This window comes from Monodon monoceros, unplaced genomic scaffold, assembly GCF_005190385.1.
Source record: "Monodon monoceros isolate NGI ecotype Baffin Bay Population unplaced genomic scaffold, NGI_Narwhal_1 Super_Scaffold_21, whole genome shotgun sequence".
Taxonomy (NCBI): Eukaryota; Metazoa; Chordata; class Mammalia; order Artiodactyla; family Monodontidae; genus Monodon; species Monodon monoceros.
Window position 1 is genome coordinate 146078625 of NW_021703778.1, and position 16728 is coordinate 146095352.

At 36.7% G+C, this 16728-nt stretch overlaps 1 protein-coding gene across 3 annotated transcripts in view; it reads left to right on the forward strand.

The window, feature by feature from the left end:
• The window catches only part of LIN52 (lin-52 DREAM MuvB core complex component), a 119726-nt gene that overhangs the window by 5543 nt on the left and 97455 nt on the right, over window positions 1–16728 (forward strand). For all 3 annotated transcript variants that reach the window (XM_029237866.1, XM_029237867.1, XM_029237868.1), the window contains exons 3-5: window positions 1729–1766; window positions 5321–5387; window positions 7335–7418. In XM_029237866.1, the coding sequence (XP_029093699.1) occupies window positions 1729–1766; window positions 5321–5387; window positions 7335–7418 (189 nt within the window). The remainder of the gene's footprint in view (window positions 1–1728; window positions 1767–5320; window positions 5388–7334; window positions 7419–16728) is intronic.

Sequence of the window (16728 nt, forward strand, 5' to 3'; positions counted from 1 at the left end):
TTCCCTGGTGGTGCAGTGGTTAAGAGTCTGCCTGCCAATGCAGGGGACACGGTTCAGTCCCTGGTCCGGGAAGATCCCACGTGCCGCCGAGCAACTAAGCCCACATGCCACAACTACTGAAGCCCACGTGCCTAGAGCCCTTGCTCCGCAACAAGAGAAGCCACTGCAGTGAGAAGCCCGCGCACTGCAACGAAGAGTAGCCCCTGCTCGCCGCAACTAGAGAAAGCCCGTGTGCAGCAACAAAGACCCAATGCAGCCAAAAATAAATATTAATTAATTAATTAATTAAAAAAAAAGAAGCAGCAGCTCAAAAATCAATGCAGGAAAACCAGTGCTACTTTGAGGGAGATTTTTGAAGAGTTACCATTTAGCTGTAGTGATTAAAATTTTAATTTTACTTCAAAGGAAGAGACTGAATTCTGTGGTCTGGTGTTAAGAATAGCTGTTTGGTAGTTTAATTTTTTCTGAACACAGTGTGACTCAGGAAATGATAGAGAGCCTTTAAAAAATAATTATTTTTGGGCTTCCCTGGTGGCGCAGTGGTTGAGAGTCTGCCTGCCGATGCAGGGGACACGGGTTCGTGCCCTGGTCTGGGAAGATCCCACATGCCACAGAGCGGCTGGGCCCGTGAGCCATGGCCACTGAGCCTGCGCATCCGGAGCCTGTGCTCCGCAACGGGAGAGGCCACAGCAGTGAGAGGCCTGCGTACTGCAAAAAAAAAAAAAAAAAAAAATTATTATTATTATTATTATTTTTTAAACTTCATCTGTAATGTGTCAGACAATACGAGATGCATAAAGTAATTCCTTACTTCTTTAAGTATTCTTATAAAGTTAACTGCTGTTATAGTTTAGTACTGATATTTTGGACCTTTTTTTTTTTAAATGCTTATGCAGATAGGCAAATAAATATTTTAAGTGTATAGAGAGTTTTTTGTTTTGTTATGATGAAGTCATATGTACAGTGATCTACAGCTTAACATATTCTACCTAGTAACTTATTAATGGATCTTTCCAGGTTGATAGGTATAGACTTACTTCATTTTTTAAAAATATTTCATTGTATAGATCTACTACAGCTTATGTATTCATACCCTATATGGAAACCTAAGTTATATCCAAGTTTTGATGTTACAAACAATTTAACAATGTATATCCTTGCACATATATCTTTGTGCATATGGAAGAGGATGACTGTGTATGGGAGTACCCATTTCCTTACATACTAGCCAGGATTGGACGTTACTGATATTCATTATTTTTAGTTTATATTTCTTTATTAGTGAGGTTGAACCTTATTTTTAAATACCTGATTTTTATTTTTCTCTTTTTTAATATGATTCTTTCTGTGAGATATTTAAATAAACAATTGGATTGATAGAATAGCATACCTAAAAAGGAAATTTTAAATTTTTGGTAAGAGATACTAGATCTCACCACCGTCTCATTCAGCTAACTCCTGATCCTTTGAAGTTCAGTTGAGGCATTATTTTCTCTGAGAAACTTTTCCTGCCTCCTCAGTCTGATTTAGATTTTCATTTTTTGTCCTCCCATAGCAACTGGTATTTTTCTTGAAGCACTTAAAAAATGTTACAGTTATTGATTTACTCTCTCTCTTCTTCCAGACTATAAACTCCTGGAAGACAAGGTTGTTTTCTCATTTGAATCCTCTATGTAAGAGACACTAAAATGTTTACTGAATGACTAATGTTGTGCTTTTTCTTTTTAGTACCAGGTGTTGCTGAATTTGCAGCTTCCTTCAAAAGCGTAAGTAATATCTTACTTACCTAATGGAGTTTTTCCAACATTTTGCTTCTGGGTAAAATCTCAACTATCTCTTATTTCTTTATTTTCAAGAATAATGTCATAGCCTTCAAAATATTTTGTAACCGCAGCCCTGGAAATCTGTTTATATTATCATCATGTTAATGATGTTCATGCTCTGTTTTGACCTTTGACTATTAGCCTCTTCTCTCAGCTTAAAAGATTTTAAGGTAAGGCAGTTGAAATATTTAATGTAATGCCAGTATTCTTTTTGCCCAAACTATGATTTTGAAGCTTTTCTCTTTTGTTTATGTGATGCATTATGACTTTAACTTATACCTCCCTAGAGGATTTTGAAATTTCTCAGTGGCTCGTCAGAAACTGAAGGAAGACATTCATTAGAGCCACAACTTTTCCGTTTCCAGGACAGCAGACATTGTGCTAGATGCTCTAAATATGTTCTCTTATATATGCCCACAACCAGGAAAATAGGATGATTATAATATTAGCTAGCACGTGCATGATGCATACCATATGCCAGGCACTGTTCTAAGTACTTTACGTACATAATTTAGTGTTTACAAAACCATGTGAGGGGGACTTCCCTGGCAGTCCAGTGGTTAGGACTCGGCACTTTCACTGCCAGTGGCCCCAGGTTCAATCCCTGATTGGGGAACTAAGATCCTGCAAGCTGCATGGTACAGCCAAAAAAAAAAAAAAGAAAAAGAATAAACATATGAGGTATAGGTACTATTATTATCCCTATTTTACAGACAAAGAAATAGACACAAAGAGGTTAAGTAGGTTACCCAAGATCATAGGCTGTAAATAGCAGAACCAGGCTTTGAGCCCGTAAAGTCTAATTACTAGCATCCATATTCATTATACCAGACCTAAAAGCATTTGTGCCCAAAGTTAAAAGCACTGACTGGCAGAGAAACTTGGAAGTTAAGTTACTTGCCCAAGTCCTAGTGAGTGACAGGCCAGGATTTGAGCACAGATCTGTCTGATTCCAAAGCTAATGCTCTTTCTAGTAACAAATTGGGGATTTGTAATATAACTCTCTTAGTACCTTACCATATGCTTAGCATTCTCCACTCATTAATAGGGTTAAAGGTGCTGAGTTAAATATTAAGGCCCTTCTTCTGGGCCTGTGGCTTTTAGGTCCTATGAGCATGTTTGTTCAAAGGGAGTCTGACTTTGTAGCCTCTTTCATTTTTTCAGGAGCTAGGGTTGTATGAAAGCTGGAGTGTGCTACTTTAGCGTCCAGGAAGGCCTGAGCATGAGGAGTACAGGATAGCATAGGGCTTTGGAGTCAGACACACTTGGATTTGAGTCCTGAATCTGCTACTTTACTATCTGTGACATGAGCAAGTTTCCTAACATTTTTTTTTTTTTTTTTTTTTTTGCGGTACGCGGGCCTCTCACTGCTATGGCCTCTCCCGTTGCGGAGCACAGGCTCCGGACGCACAGGCTCAGCGGCCATGGCTCACGGGCCCAGCCACTTCGTGGCATGTGGGATCCTCCCGGAGCGGGGCACGAACCCGTGTCCCCTGCATTGGCAGGCGGACTCTCAACCACTGCGCCACCGGGGAAGCCCTCCTAACATTTTTGAGCCTTAGTTTTCTCATCTGAAAGTACCTCATAGAACTTAGTATAAAATGCCATAATGCATGTAAAACACTTTGCATACTGCCAAGAACTAATAAACAGTACATTGTAGCTATTATTATTAGATCAGCTTTTATCTAGTAGATTGAGTAGAAAGTACCTGATTTAATTTTCTTAAATTCTTATTCATAATGAATTTTTAGTTTAGTTAATTATATGCGTTACAACTAAGTACTTTCAGTTGTAAATATAAATGAGTGGTTTTTTGAAAACTTTTATTAGAGCATGGTGCTTTTTGAAAATCTGATTAAATATCTACACTTTTTCCCTAGAAGTATGCACATATATATTGAGTTTTGTTTCTAGGGGTTCAGGGCCATCCCAGGGCCCCAGGTTAAGATCCCCTGGTATAGTCCGATTCCCTGTTGGGGTAGAAGTGGTGAATTTGACCTAGAGCCTTCAAGGTGAGGTAGTATAGAGTAGTGGTTTTTGAACTCAGACTTCATGGGTTTTGAATCCTGGCTCCAATAGCTTTGTGACCTGAGGCAAGTGATTTATAATCTTCCTATACATCTGTTTTTTTTTAATTTGTAAAATGAGGAGGATAATAATACCTGTTTCATAGGGTTGATTTGGAAATTAAATGACATGATGCATATAAAGTGTTCTGCTTGCCACAGAGTGCCAAATAAATGTTAATTTTTAAAAAAGGAAAAGGAATAAATAAGTCCTGGATTTGTAATGTACAGCATGGTGACTATAGTTAGTAATACTGTATTGCATATTTGAAAGTTGCTAAGAGAATAGATCTTAAAAGTTCTCATCACAAGAAAAAAAATTTTGTAGCCATGTATGGTGATAGATGTTAACTGGACTTATTGTGGCAATCATTTCACAATTTACACAAATATTGAATTACTATGCTATACACCGGAAACTAATATAATGTTATATGGCAGTTATACTTCAATTTAAAAAAAAGAAAAAGAGGGCTTCCCTGGTGGCGCAGTGGTTGAGAGTCCGCCTGCCGATGCAGAGGACACGGGTTCGTGCCCCCGTCCGGGAAGATCCCACATGCCACGGAGCGGCTGGGCCCGTGAGCCATGGCCACTGAGCCTGCGCGTCCGGAGCCTGTGCTCCACGACAGGAGGCCACAACAGTGAGAGGCCCGCATACTGCAAAAAAATAAATAAATAAATAAATAAATAAATAATAAAAAATACATATGTAATGCCCTTGCTCCATTCTTTCCACGGGACCCTCTCCCAAACCCTGATATTCTAAATCAGTACATCTGGGTTATGGCCTAGTTGTCTGTATTTTTTTATAGTTACACAGATGATTCTCATGTGCAACCAGGATTGAAAACTGTTACTCCAAAGCTATTCTAAGAATGGGTTCTCTTTCATGTTTTGTAAGTTCACTTTCAGAAATGAAAAGAAACTTAAAATTCTAAAGTTTTCTGAAATGTTTACAATAAAATGAAATTTCAAGTAATGATCATTCCAATCTTCTCTCATTCAGATTGAAGATTTTCTCATTTTTGGTTCTTCTTTGAATCTTCTCCTCTGCCAGAGAATGTTACTTCCTGATTATTGTTTCAAACAGTTCAGTTGGAGGCTTTCACCAGTACTGAATTTCAAGTAATTTCTTTCACAACTATACCAATTTTTTATGTATACAACAGTAACAGTGGTCAGACCTGATTCTTCCAAGATCATTTCTTTAAAACCAGCTTTTAAAGATGAGCAGTATTATTTTCTAAGCGTTCTATTTGTAGGCCATATCTGAACCTGGAGAAATCTAGGTCTTTGAAATTATAATTTGCCAGTATTTTCAAACAACCTAAAGGCTGTGTGAAAAACTCCTTTTCTTATAAGAAAGAAGAGTAGGGTCTCTTCATACTTTGCTTATATCTGAATGGATATATTCTTATTTTCTGACAGCCTATTACTAGCTCTCCACCCAAATGGATGGCTGAAATAGAACGTGACGATATCGACATGTTGAAAGGTAAGCAGTGCTGGTGACGTTTAACCTTTAACCTGACATTTATGCTCCTCAACAAACTACCATTCCAATTTTTCTCTCATTCCCTTACCAGTATTCTTGGCTTCAAATTGCCTATTTAACCATCCTTATTCATGGTTCTTCATGTCTAAATGCCCTTCTCTACTTTTCCATGTGTAGAAATCCTGCCAATTCAAGACTCAGTAATAATGATTTCTTCTGCTGCTAAATTCCTTTAATATTAACTTTATTTTGTATGATGCTTAGAGTTAAGTAAAAGCTCTCACATAAATTTTCTTATTTAATTCTCATACAGGTCCTGTGAATTAGGTATGATATCTAAGTTTTGGAGGTTAACTTATTAACCAAGGTTTATTAGAAAGAGTTAAAATTTAAACCCTGACTTTTTTTTTTTTTTTTTTTTTCACGGGCCTCTCACTGTTGTGGCCTCTCCCGTCGTGGAGCACAGGCTCTGGACATGCAGGCTCAGTGGCTGTGGCTGTGGCTCACGGGCCCAGCTGCTTCACGGCATGTGGGATCTTCCCGGACCGGGGCACGAACCCGTGTCCCCTGCATTAGCAGGCAGACTCTCAACCACTGCGCCACCAGGGAAGTCGCAAACCATGATCTTTTTAAGACTAGTCTCTTACTGCTATAACACAAGTGCTTTATTTAGGATTTACTGCTATATATTGCTGCCAGGACTATTAACTGACAGCCCCTTAGTGGGTTAAGAGCTGTCTTTTAGTTCTTTCTATCTCATCAATTTCTCTCATAAAGAATACTGTAAGTAGTGAATATTGTTGTCTGATAAATGACTTGGAACTCAACCACAAAGTAGAAATTTAAATTAAAAAACATTAATTTTCTTTGATTTTGCTCTACTTTATTTAATTTTTTTTTTTTATCATCCTTCTGGTGATAAGATTCATGATGGTTGTGAAGTAATAGACTGAAGTTAAGGTAAAAAATCTGGGATTCTTAAGCTATTTAAGCAGCTGAACAGATCAAGAAAGCCTACTTATGCCAGATATAGATAATGAGTGTGGCATGATAAGTTGCAGAAAATAACATCTCTATTTGATTTCAGAAGTAATTCATTCTTCTGCATGAAATGCTTAAAAGCAGATCCCCTCCTCCAGCCAAGGGAAAATTAAGTCTCAAGGGCATCTCGGGTTCATTGTTGTAATGTTCCAAACAGACGTTTATATAATATCCCATCAGCATGTATTTTCTAAGGAAACTTTAAAGTTTTAGTAAGGGATCAGAGCATTATGTTTCATGCAAATTGACCTATGTCTAAAACCTAAAAGGAATTGGGTGCTATTTAAAGGAAAATCTCGGAAAGTAAGTTTTTATTTTAAGTATACTGTCTTCTTATCTGGTAAATGTAAAAATTTTTATAGGAATTTGATTTGAAGGTAAAGTTTGGATTAATATTTAGTCTTTGTTTTCTAAACTTAGGGAAATAGGGAAGAGTGTTTTATTGCTGTTTTATTAATTGGAATAATGAGGACTTGTAAATGACAGTGAGACAGAGATCTGTCTGTAGGCTTTCTCAATTCTGTGTCGGATCACAAGTTTCATATTTTAATGGTGTATTCATTTTGTGTGATTGGCAAAATGAATGTAATAAAAGGATCCTCAGGATAAAACACATAATTTGCTATTGTGTCTATGATGACTCTCTTCTCATTAAGTGGGTAAGCTCATCTGAGGCATTTTGCAGTGGTGGAAAATTCACTGGTATGCCTGTGTGTGTGTGTGTGTGTGTGTGTGTGTGTGTGTGTGTGTAGGGGGAATGATTGGATGAGAAGAGATGAATCCATTTTCTATTTTTCTATAGGAATTAAACTTGAAAACTTTTATAACAAGGATTTGCAACCTGATTGAGTTGTTACTAGAAAGCAGTGGAAAGAAATGGTAACGAAATAAATGATTCTGTTTCAGAACTGGGGAGCCTCACCACAGCTAATTTGATGGAGAAGGTACGAGGCCTTCAGAACCTGGCCTATCAGTTGGGGCTGGATGAGTGTGAGTACCCAAATCACATTTATTCAGGGTTGCATGTTGTATATTTCATGATGAGTTCTGTCATAATTCAGAAAGTATCTTTATTAGGTGTTTTAAAGGTAAGAAGCCATTGTAATCAAAAGTATGCCACTTATGATAGAGTGTGCTGGAATAATTACTGAGTTTACTAGGTTACAAGTTGTTTTTCGCCATACAATGAAAATATATTGGAAACTCTTAGAGTTTTAAGTGATAGAATGTCGTCAAACTAGCTTAAGCAAAAGAAGGATTTTATTCACATAAATCAAAATTCTAGGAGTAGAAATAGCTTTGAGCATCTCTAGAGCCATGACTCATTATTTATTTACTTTTTATTGAAGTATAGTTTTTAAAAAATATTTATTTATTTAGCTGCGCCAGGTCTTAGTTGTGGCACGCGGGTTCTTTGCTGTGGCATGCGGGATCTTTAGTTGTGGCATGTGAACTCTTAATTGTGGCATTTGGGACCTAGTTCCCTGACCAGGGATCGAACCCGGGTCCCCTGCATTGGGAGTGGGGAGTCTTAGCCACTGGACCACCAGGGAAGTCTCTGAAGTATAGTTGATTTACAGTGTTGTAGTAATTTCTGCTGTACAGCAAAGTGACTCAGTTATACATGTATATGCATTCTTTTTTATGTTCTTTTCCATTATGGTTTATCTCAGGAGATTTGATATAGCTCCCTGTGCTGTACAGTAGGACCTTGTTTATCCATTCTAAATGTAATAGTTTGCATCTACTAATCCCAAACTCCCAGTCCATCCCTCCCCATATCCATGACTCTTAATAATGTCTTTGGAATGTGCTCTTGTTCTTACTTTTTGAGTTTTGCATCTCAAAGCTCTGCTTCACTCATGAGTTATTATTCTTCTTTGATCTAGCACTGGGGAAGGTGGCCAGTAGGAACTCCAGTTCATGTCTTTAAATCTTGTAATCCCAAAGGAAAGAACATCTTTTCTGAATATTCCAGAAGAAAGGTCCTGGGGAGGACTCTGACTGTTCCATCTTGGCTCACATATCTATCCTGGAACCAGTCCCTTGGCCAAGTAGCAAAGAACACCGAGATGGGCCAGGCCTGGGGCCTGGCTGCAGAGGCAGGTTGGAATGGTTAGTCTGACTCAAATCATGTGGAATGCAATAGGGGAGGATTGCTTCCCCAAAGGAAGGGTTATATAACAGACCAAGAACATAACCTGCTAGCATGAGTAATGCTTTTAAAGTTCTCATCTATTCCTGTCTGCTGTCCATTCTTTTAGTTTAAAATTATTTCTTTAGAAACTATATCTCTTTCCATACTGTATTCATTATAAAACTGGAAAAGGAATTGTAGAAAATTTTCATTTTGTAATTGAAAGAAATACTCAACATAATTAGAGTGGTTAGAACTTTGTTCTCCTTGGATATGTACCTCCAGAGACATTCATAAATGCACATTTTTGAGAGGCTGCTATAGCTTATAACTTTCTTCAGAACTGCAAGTTTTGTACTGATTAGCACAATCCCAACAATAGTTTCACAAATTGTTTCTCTTGTTTATAGAGCATATAGTGGATTTGTCCACATCATTGATTTTACTACCAAATTCAACATTTCACTTTAAAATTTAATTTAAAACTTCTAATTTTTGACTAATAGACAACACTTCCTTAGTCCTCTTTATATTTTCTTTATTTCCATTACTGTCATTAGCAGGTGACATTCTTTTACCAAGAAAACATTTTTTAATCACTTCATGAATCAAGGAGCAGAGAACAAAAAACTGCTTTGGTATGGTTGCTAGGTGGTCTGCTAGGTTCACTCATTGTTACCTAACTCCTCTGTGTACTAGTCATTTATTTCTCGTGATTAACGTTTATGTCTTAGCAAAATTACTGATTACCGTGTATGTCATGGACCTCAAGGGTTTATAATGAAAACCCTGTGATTATTAAATTCATGAATGCGAGACTTGTACAGTATAGAACTTGATTCTGTTTCTAGCTCTGGATAATACATGCTGTAATGATCACAGCAATCAATCCTTTATCTCTCTGTGTCAATTTTTCTTATGAAATAAAGTTTTATGCTCATTATATCAAGGAGATGCTATATTACCAAATGTGTTTTTCAACAGTGTTGTCTCTAGTTGTAGATAAAATTACTAAATTTCCTCTGATTAGTTTTTCTTTTTCTATTTTCCTACTGAGAAAGATAATGAAGTATTTTTTCCCCACTTTTTATTATGGAAAATTTTAAACATATACCAAAGGAGAGAGAGTAGAATATTGACCTCATATACTTGTGACTTGGCTTCAATAGTTAGCATATGGCCAATCTGTTTCACTTATACCAACCTACATAATTACTTAAAAGCAAATCTCAGGCATCATATCGTCTCACTACCAAATAACTTCATATGTGAGTCCAAAAGACAAGGACTCTCTCTTTCTCTCTCTCCTTTTTTTTTTTTTTTTTTTAGTATAACTGCAATTCCATTATTGTGCCTAAAAAATTTTAATATACTTGCTTAATGTCATCAGATAGCCAATCAGGATTCAGATTTCCCTGGTTGACTCATAATTGTCTTTATATTGTTGATTGGTTTGAATCAGGATTTAAATAAGGTACTGTATTTGATATGTTTCTTAAGTCTCTTTTAATCTGTCAGAGTTCCACCTCCCGTTTATTTTCCTTTGCCATTTATTATTATTCGTTATTTGTTCTGTAGAATTTTCCACATTCTGGAATTTTTTGCTTACATCCCTGTGGTAGTGCTTAATATGTCCATCTATCCCTTTTTATTTCCCAGTAACTAGATCTAGAAGCTCACACAGATACAGGATTGATTTTTATTTTTATTTTCAATTTGGCAAGAGTATTTCATATATGGTGTTGTATACATCCTATAGAAGGGTACATCGTGTCTGCTTGTCTTTCTTTGTGATGTTAAGATTAATTCATTGATAAAGGTATTGCTAGCCTCATCTATTATTCATTGTAAAATTCTTCATCACCCTTACACCCAGAGTTTTAGCAGCCTTTGAAAACTGCCTAAATTCACTGTTTTATTATAGGTTGTGAAATGGTAATACACTAATTCTGTCATTCCTTCTTATTAGCTAGAATTTTTCTGTAAAGAACTTTATCTTATCGACTATGTATTATTTATTACCTTGAAAGCTGTTCTTACTGGATGAATGATTCTTTCTCTTTATCAGTTTTTAGAATAATGAGTCGGTTCTCTGAGCATCAATAAATCTGTGTTAATGTCTTTCCACAGAGTCAAAAACTTGGTGTGGTTTGTTTCAGTTTTTAATCCACACAGTTAAAATCATTATTATTGTTAAGTATTTATATTTCTGAAACTTAAGGCTTTGGAGGTCAGGGTTTGAAGTCACCTAGTTTAGTCACCTTAAGCATGGAACCAAAATTCTGCCAGATGAGTTCCATGAGCACAGCTGAGAGTTTTCAAAATTATTTTCTAGTTCAAAATTCAACCTTCTTTCAACTTCTGTAGCAGTGCTTTGCTACTGATTGTTATTTTCCCCAATCATAACAATTAGCTGACATACAGAAAATAGTTTTTAAATTTAGAATTGGAAAGAATCACATTGATATGGAGTGGACTTCTTGGATACAAACTCTTTGTTTTATTGTATATAGTGTATTTGCATAAAAACAAGATCTTTTTTTTGTCCTTACAGATTATTCATCTACTCTAGGGGTTGACATTTACTTGACACCCTAATCTGGTGTTTCGAAGTCTCTCTCAATCCTCTTTCCTGCATTAATTGAGAGGATGACATGGATGAAAAATAAGCAATAGGAACTGATGAATCCCCAAGGACCAGTGATCCTGTTTTCATGCAAATATCTGCACTGATAAAGATGATGGAAAGAAAAAAATGCAAAAAATATTTGTCCTCAAAACAAGATTGTTTGTCACTTCCCTGGAGCATTGTTAAATGTTAGTATAGAGATAATGTGAACCTTCTAGGGCTGATAGTAACTAGATTGTGTCTTTTGGAAGATGAACCCTGCCCTTTGATTTGGTACATTTTTATGTCTCAGACAGCTCTTTTGGTGTGCAGATTTTGGAATGCAATAATGTTTTGTATAGGTATTTATAGCTTTTCATGATTGGGGCCCTCTGACTTGATTTGGGCAGTTAATTTATGTGAAATTCCCATGAAAAATATAGAAATATAAAATACTGCCTTACCATATAAAGAATTCCATTTCTGTTACTTCCATCTGAGTTCAGTGTCCTTCCTGTTTACTGAAACTATTGTAGTCACCTTCTAAGTGCCCTCCCTGCTTTTCAACTACCTCATATCAGTCCATCTTTTTTACCACTAACAGGTTAATTTTTCCAAAGTACCATTTGCTTCTGTTTGTCCTTTGCTCTTAAGTCATTAGTAGTACTTCATTACCCATATGATAAAATTCAGATTCCTTAGCATGGCATTCAGAATCCTCTTCACTCGGGGCCAAGCCTAATGTCTAGCCTTCTTACTTCTCCTCTACCAAAACACCATGCATTGTCCTCATTTGAAATATTCTTCCCGGAACACTCCCCCATCTTCTTAATTCTATTCATGCTATTCCTTTTTCTCAGAAAACCCTCCCTGACCTATTTCTAATATTAGGACTTTTATTTGTCCTTCATTATTCAGCCAGAATCTACTTCTTTTATCAGCCTTTCCTTTTTATACCTGATCTGGAAAGTGAAATCGCTTTCTTGGCCTCCCAAATTGCTCCTAGAGCAGTTCGTTTGTTTCATTTTATCATTCTGGGAGATTTTTGGTACATGTCTTATCTCTTGGATTAACTGTAACTCTTTAAGGTGAGAATCATATTTTGGGGCTGTCTTTGTAGCCCACAGAGTACCTGGCATATGGTAAACATGCAATGTGTATTTGCTGATTGAATGCATGATGAACTGCTTGATGCCGTTAGATGAAATGACAGATTAAAAAAAATTTATTTTATTATGTATATATATTTTTATTTTTGGCTGCATTGGTTCTTCATTGCTGCGTGCAGGTTTTTTCTAGTTGCTGCGAGCAGGGGCTACTCTTCTTTGCGGTGCGCGGGCTTCTCATTGCAGTGGCTTCTCTTGTTGCGGAGCAGGGGCTCTAGGCACGCGGGCTTCAGTAGCTGTGGAGCATGCGCTTAGTAGTTGTGGCTTGCGGGCTCTAGAGCTCAGGCTCAGTAGTTGTGGCACACTGGCTTAGTTGCTCCACGGCATGTGAGATCTTCCCAGACCAGGGATCAAACCTGTGGTCCCCTGCATTGGCAGGCGGATTCTTAACCACTGGGCCACCAGGGAAGTCCCAAAATCACAGATTTTTAAAATGAAATCCACTGACTTAAAACTGAAAAAGTGGAAGCTTCTAGAAATTGTTCTTTTTCTGGATAGTCTGTGTTTTAGTGATGAGAAGTAACATTTGAAGTTCTCATAATGTCTGGAATTTTTCTCTTATGACAGTGGATGATCAACCACCCATAGTAAAGATAGTGTGAAGCTTGTTGGTAATGGTTTGGTTTTATCTTCTACCTGACCCCTACTCCATTGCTATTATGATCTGGGCATGATCCTGATTTAGTCATGTTAAGTTCCAACAGAACGTACCTTGTTGTATTCCTAAGACCCATTGAACCCAGTAAATCCTACTGAATACTGATTTCAACAGTTTTTGTCCTTTTTTAAAAAAGGTTTCCCCCGTCTTTGAAAGCTACAAACCTTGTAGTAGTTATGCAGATGACCTACTTACTGGCTATATTCAAGATATTTTTAAATAGGATGTGATGATTGGGAAAGCAGAAGACCGTGCCATTTGAAACTAGGGCTAAAGCTTGGGGTTCTGATGCATTTCTTCTTTTTCCTTTTTTTTATAATAGCTTTACTGGTATGTAATTCACATACCCTGCAATTCATTTATTAATAGTGTGCAATTCAATGATTTTGGGTATATTCAGAGCTGTGCAGCCATCACCACAATCAATTTTAGAACATATTCGTCACCCCTCAAAGAAATTCTGTACCCATTAGCAGTCACTCCTCATTTTCCCCCAAATTCCATAGGCCTAGGCCACCAAGGATATGCTTTCTGTGTCTATGAATTTCTACTGTGGACATTTCATATAAATGGAATCATATAATATATGGTCTTCTGTGACTGGTTTCTTTCACTTAACATAGTGTTTTCATTGTTCATCTATGTTGTAACATGTATCAATACTTTATTTCATTTTTAGGATTGAATAATATTCTACTGTATAGATATATTTATCTACCAGTTATTCACATTATGTTTATCCACTAGTTGGTGGACATTTGGGTTATTTCCTCTATTCAGCTAGTGTGAATAATGCTGCTGTGAGCATTCATGTACAGGCATTTATGTGGACATATGTTTTCATTCTCTTTAGCTTATAACTAGGAGTGGAATTTCTGGGTCATATGGTAACTCTACATCTAACCTTTGGAGGAACTGTCAGACTATTTTCAATACTGACTCTGCACCATTTAACATTCCCACCAGCAGTGTATGAAGGTTCCAGTTTCTCAACACCTTGCCAATACTTATTATTTGTTTTTTAAAAATTATTACATAATCCATCCTAGTGGATATATTATGAGAAGTGATATCTCATTGTGGTTTGGATTTGCATTTGCCTAATAACTAGTGATATTGAGCATGTTTTCATGTGCTTATTGGCTAGTTGTATATCTTCTTTAGAGAACTGTATTCAGATCGTTTGCCCATTTTAAAATTGGATTATTTGTATTTTTATTATTGAGTTATATGAGTTCTTTATTCTAGAAACAGGTCGCTTATTCAATATATAATTTGCAAAAGGTTTTCTTACATTCTGTGGGTTGTCTTCTTACTTTCTGGATGGTATTCTTTGGGACACAAAAGTTTAATTTTGATGAAGTCCAATTTATCAGTTATTTCTTTTGTTGGTTACATTTTGATGTCGTACCTAAGATACCATTTCCTAATTTAAGGTCCTAAAGATTTATGCCTGTGCTTTTTTCTAAGAGTTTTATTCTTAGCTCTTATAGTTAGGTATTTGATCCATTTTAGGTTAATTTTTTATATATATTGTGAAGTAGGGATCCCAATTCATTCTTCTGAGTGTGGATATCCAGTTGTTTCAGCACCATTTGTTGAAAAGACTATTCCCTTCCCATTGAATTGTCTTGGCATTTTTGTTAAAAATCAATTGACCATAAACATGAGGGTTTATTTCTGGATTCTCAGTTCTATTCCATTGACCTATATTTCTATCCTTATGCCAGTCCCTCACTGTGTTGATTACTGTAACTTTGTAATAAGTTTTGAAATTGGGATGTGTGAGTTTTCCAACTTTGTTCTTCTTTTTCAAGATTTGTTTTTGGCTATTCTGGATCCGATGAATTTCCGTAGGAATTTTAACTTGTCAGTTGTTGCAAAGAGGTCAGCTTTGATTTTGGTAAGGATTGCACTGAATCTGTAGATCAGTTTGGGGAGTATTGCCATCTTAATGAAATTAAGGTGATTCATGAATGTGGTATGTCTTTCTGTTTATTCAGGTCTCCTTTAATTTCTTTGAACAATGTTTTGTAGTTTTCAAAGTATAAGTTTTATACTTAATTTGTTAAAATTTATTCCTAAGTATTTTAATTTTTTGATGCTATTATAAATGGAATTGTTTTCTTAATTTCATTTTCAGTTTGCTCATTGCTACTGTAGAGAAATGCAATTAATTTTTGTATATTGATCTTATATCCTGCAACTTTACTGAACTCATTTATTAGTTCTAATTGTGTTTTAGTAGATTACTTAAGATTTTCTCTATACAGAATTATGTCATATGCAAATAGAGGTATTTTACTTCTTCATTTCCAATCATCCAGCCCTTCTTTCCTTTCTTCCTCCCTCCCTCCCTTCTTTCTTTCTTTTCTCTTTTCCTTTCCTTTTTTTTATTTTTTATTTTTTGCCTAATTGCCCTGGCTAGAAATTCCAGTACAGTGTTAAATAGAAGTGGCAAGAGTGGACATTCTTGTGTTCCTCCTGATCTTAGGGAGAAAGTACTAAGTCTGATATTAGGTTTTTTGTACATGCCCTTTGTCCATTTGAGGATGTTATCCTTTTTTTTTTTTTTTTTTTGGCTGCACTGTGAGGCTTGTGGGATCTTAGTTCCCTGACCAGGGATTGAACCCGTGCCATGGCAGTGAAAGCATGGAGTCCTAACCACTGGACTGCCAGAGAACTCCCTGAGGATGTTATCTTTTATTCTTAGTTTGTTGAGTGTTTTTATCATGAAGAGGTTGAATCTGATGCATTTGTTGTTGATTACACTTCAGCATATACCATATAATAAAAATCTCAATTTGATTTATACTCATTTACTTGTACTGGTTTGAAATTACCTTGTATTATAAGGAAAAGATTGGTAAAAAGTTATTAAGTAAATAAGATCACACTGAGTATATTACTGTCTAAAAAAGCTTTAAGAAATTTAGCTTATTTTGATATAAGTAGTTGCTTCTGCTAATTTATCATTTAATCCTGTATGTTCATTTAGCTGTTTCGGTAGGACTATTATTTGGCTAAATTTAATCACTTACCAGTTTTTAAAAAGCAGCATTTTATTGTAAAAAAGGTTGAGACTTCCGCATTAAAACCTATGTCATCCCTGTAGTCTACACTGATGAAGTTGTCTGTACCAGAAATTATTTGGTACAACTTCCTTCCTTCTTTCCTCCCTCTTTTCTCTTCTTTTTTTTTTTTTTTTTTTTCTTCGGTACGTGGGCCTCTCACTGCCGTGGCCTTTCCCATTGCGGAGCCCAGGCTCCGGACGCGCAGGCTCACCGGCCATGGCTCACGGGCCCAGCCGCTCCGCGGCATGTGGGATCCTCCCAGACCGGGGCACGAACCCGTGTCCCCTGCATCGTCAGGCAGACTCTCAACCGCTGCGCCACCAGGGAAGCCCCTCTTTTCTCTTCTTTTCTTTTCTTTCTTTTTTATTTATTTTTTGTCCATGTGGCGGGGCATGCAGGATCCTAGTTCCCCAACCAGGGATGGAACCCTCACTCCCTGCAGTGGAAGTTCAGAGCCCTAGGCACTGGACCACCAGGGAATTCCCTGGTACAACTTTCTTTGGTGGTGGTACCAAAGAAAAACTTATGCTTCCAAGCTAGGCTGTGGTAAAGTAGACTTCTCCACCATCTAGGTATGTGGTTTTTGAAAAAGTGACCATTTGTAGTAGTTAGAAATTGTTTCCCATATAGAGAAAATTCTAAAGAACAGTTAGCTCT